Source organism: Porites lutea, chromosome 4 (assembly GCF_958299795.1).
Source record: "Porites lutea chromosome 4, jaPorLute2.1, whole genome shotgun sequence".
Lineage (NCBI taxonomy): Eukaryota > Metazoa > Cnidaria > Anthozoa > Scleractinia > Poritidae > Porites > Porites lutea.
The window spans coordinates 29,596,957-29,618,828 of record NC_133204.1 but is presented as its reverse complement, the minus strand read 5'-3'; the positions used below and the strand labels follow the sequence as shown (position 1 = coordinate 29,618,828).

The following is a 21,872-nucleotide window of genomic DNA, read 5'->3' as shown; positions in this document are numbered from 1 at the left end:
ATTAGTTAATTGTCTTCGACTTTTGTGCGAATGTTTTATAAGGCATTGTGTTCTTAATTGTTCTTAATTGCCATCCATCGCATGACTTCCACGGTCACCCAATTTGCAGACAAGACTGCGCGGTACAAATTCAGTTAAAAAAATTAACAACTCCTAACAAAGCATTAGCCGGCGTAGAAATCGTTTTCCTCTTTCTCTTTCGATTTTGTTCATGTTCCTTTTTTAGCCAAAATGAGCTACAAGTTACACTAATTAGTAGTCGTTTAATTACTGAGCTCTAAATTGAGTCACCAGTCAGAGAAGTATAGGTTTTACTTTGCAACGATAATTAAAAAAAGAAAAAAACAGATAAGAACGAGCGCTTTAAACCCACATTTTTGTACTCAAAGCGAAAGAATTTGACCTGTTTCAAAGGCAAAAGGGTGCCACTCCATATCGGCCATCTTACACAACTGCAAAGTTAAAAACGTACCTTTAAGAGAAACTTTTCACTGACTAAACACACTTTGGCAATCATATCGTCGATTAGAAGTCTCTTTCTTCAGTATATCGTGTGACAGGATCGGCACTTGAATCCTACTGACTTCTAACAAAACCCACCGACACGAAATTCCATCAGCTCTTTTCAATGACAAAAACAACTCTTGACCGATTTTCATGGGCTGCTGTATATTCCAAAACGGTTCAAGTACCTCCTTATGAAATAGTTCGACTCTGACCGACAGACACTCGTCCTAGATCTCTATAGACAGAATTTTTAGAATGTTATTTTAATTTTGCGCCTCTTCAGATCTTACCCAGGCGTGTCCGCAAAGCTCCGGGGGCCTCGGCGTGTTTAAATCCTTCTTTCCAGCGGGTTGTGCTTTTGAAACACTCACTCTTGGAGCAGCGTAAAACAAAGTAAGCATGTCGTGCTGAGGCTTAAACCCTCTAACACAACACAGAATAAACCGCAAGTGCAAACTCTTCCATTGCAGTGCCTTTGTGTCAGACAGCCTACTTTGCATGTCGGCGCACTTTGTACAGCATATTGGACTATGTTTGAATGGCGGAAATTTCTGACTCTGTTAGAACCCCACGCGATGGAATCACTAAGAACACCTAACAGGATAAACGTCGAATGCTGTCTTAGAACAACGTCTTTTGACTGCTATGGGGTGGGTTTTAGCGAAAACTGTTGAAAAAAAGCCTAATTCGTTTTCAAAACCGGCCAGTTCTGACTTTTGGCAAAGTTCATAAAATGTTCTGTTAATGAGAAAACTAAGCTCACATTGAAGTGTAGCTTATTCTATTTAATTTTTTTTTTGAGTGTGTCAGGCATTTAAAAGGATTCAGTTTTCAAAAGCTCCTTCCATACGCCCTTCGGGCTTTTAACAAGTTGATCAATCCTGATAAATTAACTTGCACCGAGTTTACTACAGGAAACAGCCACTTAACGTTTAATTCCTTAAATTAAGCGAATTTGCGTCGGATTTAGTAAATAATAACCACTGAGAAAAATCAAATAAATGCGACGCTGATACCACTTGCCGGCGATTCCCTGATGAAGGTCTTTCGGCTCTGTTATTCACAGTCACGGCTAGCCTAACTTGGGGGTGACTATTCCAAGAATGATGATGATACATGTTTGTTTTACAAAGATCTGAAAGTGGAAAGTCAGCATCTTTCTTCTTGTATTATTTTCTGACCTTTTTTTTAGTGTATGTGGAAGGTAAAGTATTTTTATTGGGAGTCACGATATATCTTCGGTTTCAGGAAGCCGTCTTAAGTTCTCTTTTGTGCCAAGACCTCTTTTGCTAAAAGGACTTTCCATGAATCAAAACCTAAAAGAAGCTTTGTTTGTTTACTTTTAGTGTAAGACTTGTTAAGATATCGCTGAGAGGCTTCTAAGAACCCAACTACTCCGCGTGCCACTAAGTCTCAGTGTCGTCGGCAAAAAGTTCAGGGCTTCTTTATTCAATTGTGTGAAAAGTAAGAAAAACTTTTTGCAGTTAAAAGAAGGAAAGACAGAGAAACAAAAAAGTAAAAAATGTTAGCCTAGATCATGCAGATAACCATTTAATTTTTAAAGCTAGGTTAATTATGTTTTGCGGTTACTTTTCAAAGTAACCAAAGTAAACAAAGATAATGAAGGTCAAAGACAAACACATTTGACTTTAATCAGAAAGTCTTCCAAAAATTACTGTTTTGTCTAAATACTAGGCTTTCCGGCTTCAAGCGGACCGCGTGCAATTTAATAATGAACCGCTGAGAAAGGCAGCTCCTTCACAAAACATTGTTTCTCCAGCAGCTGTAATTAGAGATGCCGTCAAAATAACGGTAATGCGACAAAGAAACTTTCCGGCGAATTGATCGAAAGATCAATAACGGGTGCTATGCTTGAATAGAAGGTTCCATTTTGAGCGGAAATTATACGTTAAATAGGAGGGTCAACATAAACGCCCTCGTTTACTATTTATGGTGTCTTATAAAAGAGACAAAATTATTTTTAGTAGTTGTTTTTACTGACATATGTACATACACGGTAAAGACCGAAGACTTCTCTTTCAAGTCAACTTAAAAACAGTTGAAGTTGTCCTTGCGACCACTCTCGTAAGCGACCTGCTCTAGTTACGACCACCTTTGTGAAATCCCATTTGAACTGTGGCTTAAACTTTGTAACGAAAAGCTCTGACTAGTAATCGACCGCTCCCGTAAACGACCGCGACCAATTTTGGGATTACCCAACTGGACTTTTACTTTGTTTTTATAAGCTCTCGTAAGCAACCACTCAGGGTCTTTCATTTAAATCAACTCTTTAATGAAACTGAACACTGTGCTAATGGTTCGTTGATAAAGATCTTGTACGGTGTAGGATTGTATTTGTCAAAGTTCAATAAAGTTCAGATATATAAAAGTTACTCATTGAACATTAGTTTCTCTTGTTTTTTTCTTTACGAATTATTAAATAATGAGTTTCTGAAGGTCTAGCAAGCGACCACCCTCTTTTGTTTTACAATGCGGTCGCTTACGAGAGTTCATTCTCGTGAGCGACCCGCTCTAGTTATCACAACTTTTTGAAATTTCCGAGGTCGTCGCTTTGAGAGCTTCTCGACTGTATAAATACCGGTAGTACCCCTCTATAGAAACAACTAGGGGGGGGGGGGGCTGGTGGCGAGCTTATCGTCCGCTTATACCACTAAGTTATTAGCGGATAAAATGTCTGGATTGATTTCACTTTAAATCTAAAATTACGGCCGTGGTTTGGCTGAGGAGACAAAAAGTGACGGCAAAGTTTCTTACGCAATTAACTGACAGTTGGAAAGATGTCCGAAGGATTTGTTTCTTGATTGGCTTTATTACATAAAGTTACTTTGTAAGTGCTAGTTTTAGATTAAATCAAAACAGTACCTCTTAGGAGCAAATAATTCCGACAAGCTCCCTCGTTATTTCTTTCCCACACAAGCTAAAAGAACAAAACGTTTTAGGACAGATGCCGGCATAGACTTTCGAAAAGATTCTTCTCATCATCTGGTCCGCGAGTTCGTCTCTCGGCCACTTCCAGCCTTAAAAACTGAGCTAGCTCCGATCGCTTTACAACCTTTCTGCTGTGAGACTCGAGAGTTAGACTTGTGGAAAGTCTATAGTTCCGGCATACGATCATTATTGCATGAATCCTTCGCCCAGTTGGTTTCAGTTGCTTAAACAGTGCCTTCAAAGAGATCATATAAACTTTAATTTTCTCCTATTGAATTTTGCTGAATATGTGCTTAACAGATAATAAGGTAAACTAAGTCATTTCACACTTCCGGCTAAGAACTAGAACTCCTAATAATTTAAAGAAAAAGGTTAAAAAATGTTAGTTAGCGGCAATAGATTAATAGATCGCAAAGATGCCCATTGGTGAGTTTAGAACGGGAAATTGTCCTCTTCCATTGGAGCAGTCTGGTGAGTTTTGGACAAGTGTGGATTCTGGATGCCCTGTAAAGAGCTAGCTTTAGCCTGTATCAACCTTAATTTACCTATTTTTGCTTCAGTTTGTATCATATTTTTGTTTTCATCCAACGAAGCCGGTTAGAAAAAAATCCAAGTGTTTCATTGTCCTCCTTAACACAAATTTTTCGTCACGTAGATTTGTTAAATTTGCGTCGCACGTGGCTAACTTGGCGCAGTGGAATCTAGGGTGGTCCATATCTATTTTTGGATGAGGATGAGTAACAAAATGATCGACAAGAGGATTTTAGAAAACCAATATAAACGTGACAACGGGAGAGAATATAAAACAGACCACAGTTAAAGTCAGTCTAAAAAACAGAACTGTCTATCTGCATAGACCAATGGTCATTCCTGCTAGTCAGAGACAGCTAGACATAATTGTTTTGAGATTTATTTTCAGTGAAATAAAGAGCTGGTGGATGTTGAGATGTGGGTGGGGATGGGGTGGGCCAAAAGGCCATTTTAAATCCTCTCTTAGCTGGGTTTTAATCCACTAAATCAGTGCGGCTTAGCTATTACTCAAATGCACCCGCCTCTTTCTACGAACCGGCTCCCTTGCACTGACAAGTCTGGTCCATTCCACCGACGCTCCCGGATCACATCGGAACTCTGTGCAAAGATTATGTGGTAGCTTTGTGGCCTGCCTTACAGCTACGACTAACCAGACACTGAATCGACACGCGACCGCAAGAAATCAATCAACTAAGGACAAATTTGCAAGTCTTCTACTATCGTACTACCTACATCAGTGTACAACCCGCACCAAACACTCGATCTCTTACTCGCTTCCCCTTGAAAGAGCTGAGTTTACACTCACCTAAAGACATTGTAAACTCCGGTACTTGTATTCTGTTTTAGTCACAAACTACTTTCCAAGGTCTCCTGAGCCATGTGAAAACCAAGCATCGCTTGAGTATTTCTTCCATCAGTATCAAAAGTTTCCGCATGGATGTATCTTTTTTTATCTTCATGTGGAATTGTAGCTGGATATATCCATCGATGCCTTCATATGTACGCCTTATATGCCAAACAATGTTTATCTTCAACAAAATATCTCTTTAAAAGGAAAAAACGTCTGATCCATCTATCAGATCAAAAGAAAGCTTTCATGGGTTAATGTCTTCGAGTTCTTCACCCATTAAGGAGCTTAAGCAAAGGCTTAAGCGATCATGACGCCTAACTGCACGACGTGAAAATTATGGAGGACGTTAACCAGGGGTTTCAATAACATTAGTTATAAGCGGCCACTGAGGGTTTAATAGGCGGCTGTGACCACTAAAGGGGCCGTAAGTTTTTTTTAAAAAAATCCTGCTTTGTGGTCAATAAAAATACGCATCAACAACACGCTTTTTGATGCCCAAAACGCTGGAAATCGCATTTCCGAGCTTCTAGATTTCAAATTTTTCTGGGGCATGCTCCCCCAGAAAAATTTGAAATCTAGAAGCTCGGAAATGCGATTTCCAGCGTTTTGGGCATCAAAAAGCGTGTTGTTGATGCGTATTTTTATTGACCACAAAGCAGGATTTTTTTAAAAAAAACTATTAAATTTTTGATACAAAAAGGTACATTTTGAATACCTTTCTAGGCAGATAGCAGATATCTCTTAGTGAGACTTGATATCCTCTTAGGCAGTAATTTCTTTGAAGTCCTTTCTTAAAACAAGTACAACTTTTCTGCTACTCATTCAAATGTACCAACATGCATGCAACAAACTGATTTTTAACTCTTCAGAATAAAATAAAATGATATAAACTTTACAACAGAATTCTTTCTACTAATATTCTTACACAACCAAACCTCATTTTCAAATTTTCATTCAAAATTTCAGTGGTCGTCGTTGTTGTTGTATTTGTTATTTTTAAATCACTTTTTATTTTCATTAATGAAATCCAAACAGACGGCGGTAAGAGGTCCTACAGGCGGCGGTAGACCGCCGGTAACCGGCTTTTATTGAAAACCCTGCCGTTAACACGTGGCCACGAATTTCCCGGCCTTCTCTTTGTAATTTGAAGTTGAAAGCATCCAATTGGCATTTGCATTATGACTTCTTTTGACTGGGAAGAAAGCATTTCGTTCGTGTTACCAGGGTTCCAAACACTTTGCTCGGCAAAATTGGCAGACATCGAACTCAGTCTGAATGGTAGGTTTTTTTTTTTTGTTTTTTTTTTATTTTTTAATACAAACAACTCTTCCCCTCAAACTGATTTCTGAATTCGAGATGAATTTAACTTTGCTTATTATTATTTTTTGAATTTTATTTTGTTTTTAATCAGGAGCCGATTACTAATAATAATTACTAGTAATCGACTCCTGTTTTAATGCATTTTATTTAAACTAAAAAAAATCTAAAAAATGATGGTCCACGAGGTGGCCCATGGACCCGTCCATTGGCCAGGCCATGGGATAGCCCAGGTTTTGTAGGGAAAACTGTTTGAATGCAGAGGTCCACGCAACACGTAAATATAACTGATTGGTTCCTCTTGCCGGATCTCGCAGCGCTAGCAGAATGGCTGCCAGGTTTTGTGTACATCCCTGTACGGATAACCTGCGATCAGGCATTTTTTGTGTTTTTTTTTTTTGCTTTTGAATCCTCGAGTTTGGAATCCGCAATCCAGCTCAAGCATGCGCAATCCAGATATCCTGCTAGCAATTGGAATCTGGAATCCAGATGGCAATTACCTTTAACAGTATGGCGAGAGTAAACCAGTCCTAGGTGTTGGTTGCCATCGACCTGAAACTCTGTCAACCACACCTACGATCAGGTTGTTGTCTCTTCAGAGTGCAAAAAATTCCACCGGAAGTCTACTTCGCTTGAACCGGTTTTCCCTGTCAAAGCGCCTGCTCTACCCGTTTAGCCTGGTCAGCGTATTACCTTATTTGCATAATGGCGGCAGTTCTAATCCCGCGATCGTATAACAAATTGTTTTTACGTTTTACCACTTTGATCTCGAGAAACCTGCACTGCAGCTACAAAGAAATCGTCGAGAACAATACGTTCTCTTTGAACGCTATCTCGTACAGGAAATTTCACAAAATGTCCGCCTTTTCCACTTCATCTGAGAAAAGTTCGTCTCTCGATTTGAGTGGAATTTTTCCTCCGATAGTAACGCCATTTCAAGAGAACGAAGATATCAGCTACGACAAACTCACAGAGAATTTCAACAAATGGAAAGATATTCCATTTAGAGGTGAGATGATAAATATGCAATTTCCATGATCGGCGTCGTATTGTCGTTATAAAATATATATAAGTTACCAGTTATACCACTAAAATTTTCAATCAGACTGTTTTTTTTTATTTGCCATTTGCTACGTTAAATCGTATCTATGACCGATCAATGATTAATAGCTGGATTGGAGAGCAGAAGGAGACAGTGCTTTTAATATTATAAATTGGTAATAATGATAAAACTTTGTATAATTATTTAGACAGCTATAGACAGCTATGGACAGCTATGGTCAGTCCCCCGGGGGGGGTGGGGGGAATACTCCGAATTTCAAGTGACGAGGATGATCGAAGGATTTTTTTGGGTTTGAAATTTTCGATCCCGGGGTTTTTTATGTGGCTAAATATCACTTAGGCAAAGTTAAATTTGAGCAAATGCAGCCAGCAGTCCTCCTCATCTGCAGCATGTGACCATTGGGGTGGCCTTCAGGGGTTTTGCAGGGTCTCAAGGTCTATTGCTTTACATGCGCAGTGTTATCAGCTGATCTTTGTGGATCAAAAGCTTACCTATCGTGAATCATTGCGGATTCTTGCACCCTCTCCTCCCTCCCTCTTTTGCATTTGGTTAGCAGGGTAAGTATCTTTTCAGGTAAGTTATTTCTACTGATTTTCAGTGTGACGGTGCTGGTTAGCGGGCGCTCATTTGGGTGGTTCCCATATTCCAGGATTGCCATGGATACCTCCCTGCCGCTATGGCATCTGGCACCCCGCTAACCTTTAAGGCACAAGTTCCCAAGCTCATCTATTTGTGATGAGTTTAAGGGGTGGCTTGATTAAAGAAAGGATTTTTTGGGTATTCAAAACAATCTGTAGACTAGCTGCCCTGCAGATGTAATGCTTGTACAGTCCACCGACTGACCTACTTCTTCCCATGAATTTTGCATATAAACCTCTCACCTTCCAAAAAGCCTCCCACTCCCACACACCTCCCATCCTCCATCGACTTCCCACTCCTTTTTATACATGTACATGTCTGTCTATTTTGCCAAAAAAAAAGCTCACCACCCATAAGCCCTCCCACTCCCACAGTCGTCTCACTACCCACCAACACACCACAATCCATAGAACTACTTACCTCTGATAGAATACTCCCATAAGCCTTCCTTTTCTTACATACCTCCTATACCTCATTAACTTCCCCTCCCCTATAAGGTATCTCATTTTGCAAAACAACTTCTCAGCCCCAACAAGCCTTCCCAAGGGGGGTGAATAGGTGAACAGATCAGTTGATTCTGAAAGTATTTTTGCGCGGATTTCAGATTCAAAGAGAGATTTTAACGGATTTCCAGATCCTGTAATTGCAGTGGATTGCGGATTCATCTATTTCTTGGGCCCGGATTTTGGACTTTGCGTGTAATTAAAATATTTTTGCCCAGATTTCTGACTTAGGGCAAAAATGAAAGGGCGGATTTGGTTAATAAATCATAATGGATCGGCGGATTTGCATACCCCTATTCATCCCCCTCCTTCCCACCCCCACAGGTGTCCTGCCACTACCCAACAACTTCCCACCTTCCATAGGACTGCTTACCTTTCATGGAATACTCCCAAAAGCCTTCCTTTCTTGACAGACCCCCTACACCCCACCAACTTCCTGCTCCATATAAGATGGCTCATTTTGCAAATAAATGTCTCACCTCCCAGATTACCCTAAGCACTCACTTAAACCACCCACACACCCCCTACTGACCCCCTCCACCTCACAAAAGACTGCTCACTGTCGTGGACTAAACACCTGTCATAAGCTCTCCCTTCCCCACAGACCTTCCAAGACTTCTGACCTCCTAAAGATCTCTCCCTTTCACAAACAAGCTGCCTAATATAAAAAGTTTTTCTTCGCTGGCCAGTTCACTGATGCAGAGTTTTGTATTTTTGTAGGCTATGTTGTTCAAGGCTCTAATGGTGAATATGCATATATGAAAGCTGAAGAGAAGATTGCCTTGGTGCAGAAGGTGAGAGAGCTTGCTCCAAAAGACAAACTTATTCTAGCAGGATCAGGTTGTGAGGGTGAGTGCTGTAGTGATCTTTAGATTTGACTTTTGTTAGGAAACTGGGTATAAGTTTAACACTGGAATTAATTCCAAACAGGCTGTGGAGATTTCCTCTAGCTTGCAGATACATGTTCTCAATTAAGCTTAAAAAAAGTAACCGTACTGAAGCTCAACCACTTCAATAACCAAGACTGTTATTGCCTGTGTTCATTATGCCTCTATCCACTTAGAGAGGGATGGTTATACAGCATTGATAAATGTCAGTTAACATCATCAGGGCTGTCACTAAGCAGTGACGGATCCAGGGAACACTCCCGGAATCATGAACTATATACGACAGAGATTCTTAGACATAGAACAGCAAACATGGATTAGCGAAATACACAATGATGAACGAAAGGACCCGCATCAAAAAAACAAACTTAGAACTTTTAGGAAATTTAAACTTACCCATGACTACGAAAATTACCTCACAAATGTAAGAAACATCAATCATAGAGTAGCAATCACAAAGCTAAGATTAAGCAACCACAAACTAGCAATTGAAACTGGACGATACGTTAAACCCTATCAACCCCCAGACCAAAGAATCTGTCCATTATGTAACACTGGATTAGAAGACGAGGGGCATTTTTTGATGAATTGCATAGCCTTTAGGAATCCTAGGAGAGAGCTGTTCAATACGCTAAAAAAGGAAACTAATCTTATTCTTGACTCTATGACTCCAAGCTCTGCCTTTGCAATGTTGATAAGTATGAAGCAAGGAGAGAAAACGCAAAAAAAATGTGGCTAAATACGTATATGATCGCTTCCGCGAAAGAGATAGACGAGTTAAATATAACCTTGTTTAGTAGTTGTATAAATTTTACAAATGTACACCTCTGTAATTATTGCACGAAAATCTTTGTTATCGTTGTAAACACATGTGTCTGTGGGCGCTCTGTTGATAATAAAGCACTTATCCTATCCTATCCTATCCTATCCAGGGAAGGGGCCGGGCCCCCCTCTCCCTAACTTTTTAGACCAAACTGAAGTTCGAAGGGATGAAGAAACAATTTTTTTGGAGACCAGGCCCCCCCTTACCCCCTTATCACAGGGTTTGGATGACCCCCCCCCCCCACTTATTTGAAGGTCTGGATTCACCACTGCTAAGGGGAAGGGGCCTGGAATTCTCCCAAGCTATTAAGGGCATGACCCCTGGCTACTAATAAGAACCACTAGGAAAATAGAACCAAGAGAAATTCCCAACAGATCAATTATTCCCTTCCCCACTGCTAATTGCATATGTGACACAGAAAGTTGAAATCTAAGTAACAATGTTGATCATTTCTGTTGCTATGAGAGCATGAATGGACTTTACAGATGGTGTGATAATATTCAGTAGACTCTCTCTTAATCTGTAAAACAGACACTTAGAGTTGGTCCCTGCCTTTCTTTACTCCCTTTATTTGACTCTCTATATGACGGACACCTCTCTAAGACGGACACTTAGTGCCGGTCCCAAGGGCCTCTGTTTTACATGTGTAAATATTCTTTAGCCACTAGAGACACCATAGAAATGACCAATAAAATGGCAGAAGCTGGTGCAGATGCAGCACTTGTGGTGACACCCTGTTTCTACAAGAATGGCATGACATCAGAGGCTCTTGAGAAACACTTCATCAAAGTGAGTTTAGGCTGAGCATCTGATATTAGGGGGGGGGGGCAAAGGGAGAAAAAAGGGTGACATGGGAAGAGAGCTTGGTCTTAAAATCTACCTGCCCCTCACCACTAAAGGTGGATTCCCACTGTTGTATTGTTTTTATGTGCATATGCACACTAAGTTTAAAAAAATAAAGCAATACAGGAAAGACTGCATGTAAATGTATAATTTGGGCGAGGTTTAACTTTTACACAATTTACATGTGACACATTGTCCCAATTTTTATTAATGCCAGTAAAATTTACATGCATATGCAAATGAAAATTACACAATGATACTCTGTTTTGAGTGAGTCAATCAATGACTCTTCAGGGATCTTGAATGTTGCCTATAAATCATGAGTTTTTGTGTCCTATTCTACGTTCTCAATAAGATGGCCAAAATGAAAAGTGAATGCAGACTAAGGATGGGTGCCGGTACTGGGTAGCCTGCATAGCTGGTGGGAGGAGAGTTGCAAAAGTTGGGAAAAGACACTTTGTGACGCATGCCGACAAAGAATTCTGCCCGCTATGCAGGCTAGGTACTTGGGAAAGAGAGATTTTCATTGGTTGTTTCGTGTGGTTGTTTTATGTTTTTCAGAGGATTTTTTGTCCCTTTAGTTTGTTACTTGTGTAGCAGAATTATCTACATCCAACCTGTGAATCTGTCATTCAAACTAGCTGAAGTAAATTGTTTCTTAAGCTTTAGAGTGAAATCGTGGCGTTCACCTTTAGTGTATTGTATAATAAACCGTTTGTCTGATGCTGCAGTTGCATTAATGAATGGTTTTTTATTCATACTATTTGACAGGTTGCTGATAATTCTCCAATTCCTGTAATCTTGTACAGTGTTCCAGCAAATACTGGAATTGATTTGCCTGCAGAATGCATAATTAAACTGTCTGCACATTCTAATATTATTGGACTCAAAGATAGTGGTGGTGATGTATGCAAATCATAAATTACATTTGACTGTTGTTGCATTCTAATGTGAAATGCATTTTGTTTTCAACGCTCTGAAAATCAAACCCATCCTATTTTGAAATGTGAAGGTGTATTAGGTATATGCAAGCCCAGAAACTCTAGATTTCTTGCCTTTTTTTCTAAAATTGGATATGATATTTGCTCTGTGGAATAGTTATGTTTTTCCTATTTCTTTGCTCATTTATATGTAATTTACTTTATTATTTTTCTATTATTTTTGAGAACACCAGTTACGGTCGATCTGCCCCTTTAAATGTATGAACTGATTTGAGTGTTATAGCTAGGCTGAGGGTGTAAGGTGTGCGAAGCAGGGCGGATAAAGGTTGGGCGGTGAAACGGGCGCTCCGCTCTTCATTTAATGTGTGATGCGGAGTAGGACTGGCACGAGCGCTCTTTCCGCGCTTCCGGTGCGCTTGAAGGCCGGCGAAATTTTCCTTTTTGCAAACCGGAAATCCTATTTTCTTTCTGTAATTTCAGGCTACAATGTTAAATATATAAATTCGTTTCATGACAATATCAATCAACAGTTTCATATGTTTGTGTCTGTACGTCTAAAAGTCAAACTTGTTGGTCGTATAATGCCAAAATTTGAGTTTAATTTGAAAGTGTTGAATACCTCCTCCTTCCGCTAAATATAACCTAATCGTCTTTCGCCGTTTCGTTTGCAAAAGCTTAACACTTCTTAACCTCAATTTTTACATATGTTAAAGGGGGATAAATTTTTTATAACATAACAAAAAATTAGATTGATATATATTGATATAGTGGCGTTGTACTTCTTCAAACTTTGCTTCTCGGGTGCAACTCGCCATGGCGATTCGCGCAATGCGTTGTAAATGCGGCAACCGCATGTAAACAAAATTTATTGAGGTTAGTTGTAAGGTTTTTTCTCCGTTTTTCTCTCTAAAACAGAACAAGGTTAACAATAAAAACTGAGGGGAAACTACTTTTGAAGTTTCGAAGAAAAAAAAAAGACGTTTGAGATGTTTTTTTCAAAATTAAAAAGAAGGATGATGGTGATTGATATTAGCATAATTTCACCTTGCACGAGCTGCACGCATTTATAAAATACACGTCATCTAGTTATGATACACGATCTGCTGTCTTTTAGTTTTGCCATGGATGACATGGATGAGATTTTCCTTCCTGTTTTAGACAGCACTTAGTTGTTTTTGTTTTGGAATAACATCGACATTGGCGAGTAGCAGAACGAAAACATCATTCAGAATAAAGTCATGGAAGTAATAAAAGAAACCCTTTGAAAGAGATGTTTGTCTACTCCAACTAAACCTCTCGCAAAAAATAGTAACATTTGCCTCTCGGAGACAGCGTACCAGCACAAAGGAACGAGGAAGAAGTGCAAGAAAACAAATCAAGCCGCCATAATTCAGTGACAGCGGCAGTGTCTAACGTACAAACCACATCGCAAGCCCTGAACGAAGTCGAAAACAAGCGACATTTCTAAGCAGAGTCCAGTCCACTGCATCACACCTTTTTGCTCGGACGCGCTCGTTTCACCGCCCATCCTTTATCCGCCCTGGTGCGAAGCGATGAAGGCACGAAAGAACTTGGGACAGTTGGAGAAACCCTCCCAAGTAATCATTACCTTACTGCTCTTAAAAAATCTGATGGACGTGTGGCTCATCCCTTATTCCCCTCAACTTCTAGCCTGTTCCAAGTGCCGAGATGGTCGGGTGGCTCGGGCCCGCCATAGATAGTCGGGTCCGCCAAATTGAGAAAACGCGGACACAAAAATTTTAACGGGAGGAAACTGGGGAGAGGAAGGGCCCTTCTTTTTCTTCCTTTTTCTCGCCACTGCCCCCCTTTTCCCAGATCACGTGCTTATGTTTTCGCGTGCTTTTCACTTACGCGTCATCCCTACTATCTGAGAGCCTGGAACAGGCTATTCACCTTCCCCAAGCTATGATATGCCAAAGAGAAAATGTTTTGGAGTCTCACTCAGATACCCTTGCCAGGCTTTGATAGATTGTGCTAGCATAATTTTAAGCATAATTCAGCAAAACGAGCATTATTTTAAGCTTTTATTTCAGTTTAGCACTGCTGGCATAATCCGAGCTTTTATGCGTTGAAAACAAATCAAAGAAAGACTATCGTCAACTCGTGGGTACGTTGTTTAGAAAATAATCAATTACATGTAGTTATCACCTCTGGTTTTCCCACAGTGAATTTTAGGAAATGATAGAAATTCATATTATAAATATACTATCCTTGTTCTGGAAACACAATACTTTTCTTGCTGTTTATTGCACTTTAGTAACAGTTATTTAAGTATATATTTAAAAACAAAACAAAAAAAACAGCAAAACAAATAAGCAAAAAAGGGGAAAAAAAGGAAGAAGGGAAAAAGAAGGTCCTTAGCAGGATTTGAACTCGGTACCTTTGGTTCGACCCGACCTCACATAGCCACTACGCTATTGAGGATGGTCACATGATCTGGTGAAAAGTCTCAAATTTAATGCCTTTTTCATGGAACTTCCGCCGGCAAACGACCGGGGCAAACGATCGAGCCATAAAAATGACTCGAAGCAATGGGATAAAATTAAGGCTAATTGAAACCAGGCTACTGACAGTAAAAAACGTAGATGTAAACGCATTTCATGGCAATGAAAGAACATATGCGATACAAAGCCGACACAACTCCTCCGCGAAGTAGGACGCAAAACATTAGCTTATGTTTTCTTATCTCGATTTCCGCTGTTATTTTAAAAAGGTAATGCTCAAACTCACATCCATTTCCCCCCGTGATCTTGGGGAGTCCTTAAGAAGAAGAAGAAGAAGTGCTTCTATTTACCATTTACATTTACATTTCACATTTCACCAGTCCGTATTTTATAGTCCGTATTTTATACCCAGTCCGCAGTCGGTAGTCCGCAGTCCGTGTTTTATACTGACGTTATAAATTCATTCATACACATAACCTACTACAGTACTACAAGGTAGGAGATCAAGCCAGCGTCGAAGTTGAAGGAGTCGAAGAGCAAATCCTCATCTTCTTGTCAAGTTTAACGCCTTGGCGGGTCAAAGGCTTTTGAATCGTACTAATTTGAAAGATTCCTGCCTGTCTTAAATTTGGTAAGACCTCTATCCTAACCGTGCTGTAGCGCACGATGCACGCTCGCAGCGAGGAATTTGATGCTACCGAACTTCGGCGAGCGCGTGCTTCTTTGGAAACGATAGATCTTCGTGCTCTCGAGTTCGGACCCGATTAATTACGAAGTGCGTCTACCACGAGTGAGTGAGTGACTCATTTGCATATCTCAGTCCCTGCAATAACTCGTGGTACGCTCGCGCGTACCCACGAGTTAAAAAACCATCATAGCTCTAGAATAATTCAGTTTGCATTTTATTTCTGTATTGTTTTTGGAAAATATTGAGGTCTGTGCTAAGCTAAGGCCCATGGTCAAATAATGGTCCGGCAGGCGGCAGAGGTTACCCTGTGCATAAGACTGAGACTCAGGCCACCACGCTTATGGCGTGGCGGCTCGGCCCCTCAGATTGCGTCGTCCTCGAGTACATCCACTTCCACCACTTCCAGTGCCGTACCGAGAGCTTTAATCCCTAGAGAACGTGTTCCTAAAAGTAATACCGGAAAGTACAAGGAAAGAGGTAACTCAGATCCAAAGAACATGAGTCCTCGTGATCGAATCGAAGAATTCCCAGGGGAAAATTTGTGTCTTCGAGGTGGAAAACTGTTTTGCAATGGGTGTAAGGAGATATTGAGCTCTAAAAAGAGCATTTTAAAAAAACCACTTGGCTTCCAAAAAAGAAGCCGCAGGCAAAGAGAAGTTAAAAGTAACAAAAAAGCGAGATCATGTGCGCACATGCGTATTTGCCACGCTAAAGACTGTAATACTGGAAGGTGGACTATATGAATGTTCATTAAAGTCAAAATTGATAGAGTTAAGCTACTGATGATCTTTATTTTCCTTAAAATCAGTGTAAAAAATAAGTAGCATAATTTCGGTGACAGAGAGCATAATTTTGGCATAATTTCTAAAAACTATGAGCACTACTAAAAGCATAATATGCGTTTTTTTCGAGCACAATCTACCAAAGCCTACCCCCCTCCCCCCTTCTCCCTTACTGATTGACCTGTTCCTTTCAATTCGTGTTATGAAAATACGAGCGCTGTGACTTGAATCGATAGCTCGACTTTTCGTTTGTTAAGAACAGGGCGCAAAATTTTCAGTCAGTCACAAAGTTAAGTATGGCAATGAAAAACCAAAGTTATCACAAAATTGTGTCTGAAAATCAAGTAACAAATTTCAAGAGGAATGACTGACCAAAGTCACTTGCTTTGATGGCTCACGGGCAGCTTAGTAAAGTGTGTGTGACGATAAATTAAACGAAAGATTACACCGCACGCTCAACCTAAGGCTTTGGCAACTTCCCTGGAAGTAATTTCTCTGGGAAAAAATGTTTTTTAAATTCATTTTGTCTTTTCAGATCACCAAGATAGGTTATGTAATACACAAGACTGCATCAAGGAATTTTCAAGTTTTAGCTGGCTCCGCTAGCTTTCTTTTCCCCTCTTATTGCTTAGGTAAGTTTCAACAACACATTCACAATAAATAGAACACGGGACTTACCTAAACTGCATCAGGACACAGATGTGACTTTTGAATGCGGCACATTCTTCTTTGTACTAGTAAGCTTGACAGTGGAGCTTAAGCAACAACAACAGCGACCGCTGTGAAGTCGTCGCTGAATTCGCCCTCTTTGAACTTCATCGCTGTTATTCCAGCTGGCTTAATTTCTTAAACATTGGCAGTAAAAAGTTCCTGGAATTGAATTCTCAGAGACGATAACTTTAAGTCAGAATAGGAGAGAAAAAATTGACGTCGTGTGCTTCCGCTCTACATAACTCGTTTCGTTTTCAAATTTTGCCTCGTCAAGTGCAGCTGACGAAAAAAAAGTCTGATAAAGTGTGATGCACGTGCAGAGGCCGTATAGGGCGCCCTATTCTCAACACTTCTCAATGGCCAACATTCGATGTATTAAAATTCTAACACGACTCCGAGGCTCTCTGGTCATTTTTCTAATTTTTTCTATAATTATTTGGCTTGGTTTTCTTTGTGCTCAAGTCTCTTATGGGGATTGCGAGACAACGTAGTCTTGAAAAATTTTCAATTTTGATCCTAAAGCCTCGGAGTCATGTTAGAATTTTAACATATCGAACGTGGGCTTTCAGGCCAATTATATAGAGGATATTAAACGGTGGCGCGAAGGTATGAATTTTATTAAATTCATATCTTCAAGCCGCCGTGTAATGTTCTTTTTATTATATAGACAAAAAGACATCGATAAAATAATAGAGGGAAATGACCGAAATTAAACCACTCGGGTCCCGGGTGTAGTTTTTATGAATTTTACGAGTGGTATATTTTCCAGTAAAACACTCGTGTCTATATAATAAATATAGATATACTTTTTACTTTCACTTACTTTTACTTTATTAATTCGCAAAGGCGGTAACCATCGCGCGGATATAAAATAATAATTACATTCAAAAAATAATAATAAAATAAAAAATAAAAATTACTTTACATACATAGAAATTGATTATTCAACAGAGAAGTTAAGCTAAAGCGATTAACAAAATAAAAACGGTCAAGCTCATCTTTGAATTTAGCAATGTTTAGCTGGTCCAATGTGGCGGGAGGGAGAGTATTCCATAGATTGCAGGCCAGGAGTCGATTCTTCTTTGGGTGGAAATTTCTTGTGCTCTTATATGGCATGAGGAGTAAGTCTTTGGGCAGGGGTATGTATATATATATATTTTTTGCTCTGGACTGTTGTTTGCGAGATGCATTGCATTTCTTTTGTAACTGCTTTAACTATGTTTAGGTGCTGTCGGTGGAGTATGCGCCTTGGCAAATGTTTTGGGAAGACAAGTTTGCCAACTTCATGAATTGTACAAACAAGGCAAAATGGAAGACGCTAAGCTTCTGCAGCACAAGTTAATCCAGCCAAACACAGTAGTAAGCGCTTGAATACGATTCTTAGGGCACTTTCCATTTGTCAGAAGTACCCAACCAGGTCATTCCCAGCCAGATCAGTCAAATCCTAAATAGTATGCAAGAAGGAGATGGCTGTTGGGAAAAAGCCTATTTCATTGTCAAAATGAATGGTCTGACCATAATCTGGCCAGTCACCTCTGACATTTGGATAGCTTGCGTGGCAAGCGTTTCCGTTTGGTTTCGGGGCAAAGAAAGACCAAGGAACGGGAATTTCGGTTTTGGCCGCGCGAGAAATGAACCGAGAGCCATTTTTCGCCATTTTTCGCGCGGTCTTCGACTCTCGTTCCTCGTTCTTTGCTCCGAAACCCGCACGGGAACGCTTGCTACGCGGGCTAACTTTTGGAAAGCGCACTTAAAGAGAAGAAACCTTGTGGAGTCATTCGTTGGTCTGTGAGACATCTAAAATAAGAGTACCATTCACCCTTAGTAGTGGCTTGACTGGTGATCATAACAAAGCAATCGATGTCCAATAGATTAGTGGCTTTGCTTTTCTTTTAACTACATCACCGTATTGTTACGAAGGGCTAGCACACGATACGTTAGCCAATAAGACTCTCTTCGGTAGCCGGTGTTTGTAGAGATTGTTTCTGTTACAGTTCTCCTGTTTTGTTTGTTTCGTTCTAGGTGACCAAAACATTTGGCGTTCCTGGATTGAAGAAATCTATGGAATTTTTCGGTTATTATGGTGGACCGACTAGATCTCCACTTCTTCCACTCAAGGACGCTCAAATAGCTCAGCTTAGAGAGATTTTCAAACCTTTTGAAGGTTTTCAAGGTTAAACAGCTCACCGTATCCAGTGACATCCAAAAAAAAATCCCGTCGTAAAGTATTTTGTATTATCCTCGCGCAAAGAGTGTCTGTGCTCGAAATCTCTGCTGTCGACTTATTTTTTATGAAAGTGAAAGACGTTGAAACATATTTCTATAGCACAAGGTAGTAAACATTCGGTAGTTGAAATGCCGAACAGAATTTTGCGATGAAGCGGCGCGCCTAAGGAGGGAGACTTTTCTCCAAGAATATTTCTGTTGCTTAAGAGTTGATGAGATGTGTGTGGGATATGAAATGTTTAGGTTAGGGGCCGAATTTTTAGTTTTTTGACAAATGAAGTGAAGAGTGCGATTTACAAACTAGGACTTGACTAGTCCTGGAACAACCTTTGTGCGTGCGACCATAGTTAGTAAGAGTTCGTAAGGCAGGGTGCAAACAAAGACAAGAAAGTCGGTTTTAACTGAAGCTTGTTGCTAATAAGTACGAGCCAGAAAATCATTTTAACTAGCCTGAGAAAAAAATTTAACAAGCGGAATTACGAACTAAATAGTTATAATTATTATTTACTAATTGATTTCCTTTATGAATATATTACATTGATGTAAGAATTTAAACAATTTGTCTTGCAGTACTTCCCCAAAAAATCTTCTCTCGTTAAGAAAAGAACTCCCTAGCCCGATCGTGAAATCCACTGGTCCCGGGATATCGGGCACGACTCTCTTTGCATCCAAACGTGAGGGCGGCGTGTATCAATGAATGTGGATATTTTTTGTAAGTTTCTTATCAACGCCTAAGAAAATCTCGTCGATGACTGTATTTGGTCAATAAACTTGCCATGCATATACATAGAAGAACTATAAAGCTAAACTAACATTTTTGTACCGAAATGTGTAGCATTAAAATATCATGAATCACAAGAAATGATCAAACGTTTAGTTAATCGAAGAAAACGTCACAATACGAAAACAGATTGCGCTATTTTGTAACCCGCATTGCCGTTTCCATAGAATCCATTGAAATTCTAACAAAGGTACTGTACAAAGCTGACGCGTCAAATACTTCCTCAAACAAAGTACTTACGTATTAAATGTAATTATTCAGTTCTTTGACAACTAACTCGCAGCATAATTGCCGAAAAAGTGACAAATGCTTTTGCACGAAAAGGATTGCAAATCAAATTAGAACAGACCAGGGAAGAAGATTAATCCTACGAAGGCAGTCTTGTAGTCCTCATTCGATTTCATCTGGGCTATCAGAAAAGAGCGAGGTTTAGTAGGCGCTTCGCTACGACGGACCGTTTGGAGATTATGTCGCGTGATCTAACAAGGCAGAACATCCCATCTATTGACAAGAAAACGAGAAAAGAAATAGACCGTCAACATACTCTACTCGCTGCAGAGCTCGATAAGAGAGCATTGAAAGGGAATGCGAAGGTAGAAGACTGGAGACATTACAAAGAATTCACGGGACTGACAAAAAAAGAGAAAAGGGAAAGATTTCAGATAACACAACAAAGAAACGAGATTTTGGATGAGTTGAAAAAGGTTCGACGAAGCTATACAGGGCATTATGACGAGACTAAATCGCCGATAGAAAACATTCAAAGCGCTTTAAGACATCAAAGCCAAACACCACTGAGAAGCTCAAGATTAGATGTACCGAATGTATATCCTATGCGAAAAACAAAATCAATGGAAAGTATGCCATTGAGGACAAGGCCTACAAGCCCTTCCACGGCTGAACGTGAAGCCCAGCGACCCAAAACTGTGCATTCAGTGAAGAAAACTTCACCAAAAACTTCGAAGTCAGCAAAACTACAGGTGTGAACTCGGGAGTTTGATCAAGTTGCAATGACTTACATCGCCGCGCATTTGTGTAAGCAGTCCCGGAAATACGTTCCTGCATTTCATTGTCTAAAGGCATAGCTTGTTTTCGCAATGAAACGAAATCGCCATGCCTATAAAGAAATCTGAAATCTCCCGAACAGCTCTTAATCCTTTCATTCGAAATTATTTTCTAACTTCAAACTTAAGAAGAATAGTGAAAAACCGATGAAAATATTACTCCATTTGGAACATAAAGCAATTTTTTTTGATTGAGTAAATGGTTAGTAGCGAAGTAAAGGTGTGACTCGGTTGTAAAAAAGATACAGCCGGTAATTCCTTTGATAAAATTTAGAGAGGAAGATAGCGTATTATGCTGTAGAAGTTTGCTTCAAGGAAGTCACGAAAGAAACTTAACATTTAGTGTAAATTGACTAAGACAAAACAATGACAACAATGCAGATACAATTAGCTATACATATGTACAACTTTCGAGTCGCATTTTCATCTCATGGAATGAAATATATTTTGCGTCGACTGATTTCTGGGAGTTAATTATCTGTTAACTGAGTTAGGAGTCACATGAATCTTGGTTAATTTCTCCCAATCTATTAGTGAAATGAATCACGAGAAAGGTTGTGTGTTAATCTCTGTCAGACCACAAAAAGCATTTGCAAATAACAAAAGTAAACTTCAAGTTAATTGCCTCGGTAATAAAACAGCAGATTGAAGTTATTTAGCAAAATTGTTTTCGCTTCAGGGTGATAACAATAGCAAAATTACATTATATTTTTAGCACCCCATTAAAAAGAAATCTATATGTAGATATGGGTCCAAAGCATTTTCGAAAAGCACATGTTTACACTCTAAGAAAGACTTCATGTAGCTTCTTTTGATGTGGTGCTTTTTTTGTTTGTAGACAGATTTATTAAAATAAAAAAACGTTCACCTCTGGATGCCTTGATCGCGCTGTAGTTCGTGTAGCTCGGGAGATGGGTGAGGGTCCTAAACAGGGTATGTAGTTTAGAAAATACTTTGTCTTAAACAGGGTCAGGGTTTCAAACTCGCAGCGGCTCACCTATGCCCAAATATTAGTCGAGTACCGCTCCCCACCCCCCGGACCAAAGTTGCAACAGAACCGCCAACTTTCCCTGTAAGAACCTAATAGCCTTATTCAACTTTTCAGCAAAAGTTTCTTATTAAAGAAAATCCATTGCTCTCGCTGTACCTCGATAACACTAAACACTTAATTTTTTGGCTCTGTAACATGAAAGACCCCCGGATGAAACAGTTAAATTTTTGGTTGTTTTAACATAATTAACAGTAAAAAATTCACTGTAACAGTAAATCTTTTCCAGAATGAACCAAAAACGCCAATGTTAA

At 39.7% G+C, this 21,872-nt stretch overlaps 2 protein-coding genes across 2 annotated transcripts; both read left to right on the top strand.

The window, feature by feature from the left end:
* The first annotated feature begins 6,840 nt into the window (after nt 1-6,840).
* LOC140933242 (4-hydroxy-2-oxoglutarate aldolase, mitochondrial-like) lies at nt 6,841-19,274 on the top strand. Its single transcript, XM_073382763.1, has 7 exons — nt 6,841-7,163; nt 9,080-9,208; nt 10,731-10,858; nt 11,684-11,818; nt 16,324-16,420; nt 17,725-17,858; nt 18,522-19,274. The coding sequence occupies exons 1-7, from the start codon at nt 6,860-6,862 to the stop codon at nt 18,675-18,677; spliced, it is 1,083 nt and encodes a 360-aa protein (XP_073238864.1). The 5' UTR covers nt 6,841-6,859; the 3' UTR covers nt 18,678-19,274.
* Nucleotides 19,275-19,401: 127 nt separating this feature from the next.
* Nucleotides 19,402-21,208, top strand: LOC140933243 (uncharacterized). Its single transcript, XM_073382764.1, has one exon. The coding sequence runs from the start codon at nt 19,974-19,976 to the stop codon at nt 20,490-20,492; it is 519 nt and encodes a 172-aa protein (XP_073238865.1). The 5' UTR covers nt 19,402-19,973; the 3' UTR covers nt 20,493-21,208.
* The last annotated feature ends 664 nt before the right edge of the window (nt 21,209-21,872 follow it).

Bases quoted from the DNA above. Each gene is read 5' to 3' on its own strand.
- LOC140933242 (XM_073382763.1), top strand. From the start codon at position 6,860: ATGGCGGCAGTTCTAATCCCGCGATCGTATAACAAATTGTTTTTACGT. The intron at 7,164-9,079 runs GTGAGATGATAA...GTATTTTTGTAG, and splicing joins GAAAGATATTCCATTTAGAG to GCTATGTTGTTCAAGGCTCT. The intron at 17,859-18,521 runs GTAAGCGCTTGA...GTTTCGTTCTAG, and splicing joins TAATCCAGCCAAACACAGTA to GTGACCAAAACATTTGGCGT.
- LOC140933243 (XM_073382764.1), top strand. From the start codon at position 19,974: ATGTCGCGTGATCTAACAAGGCAGAACATCCCATCTATTGACAAGAAA.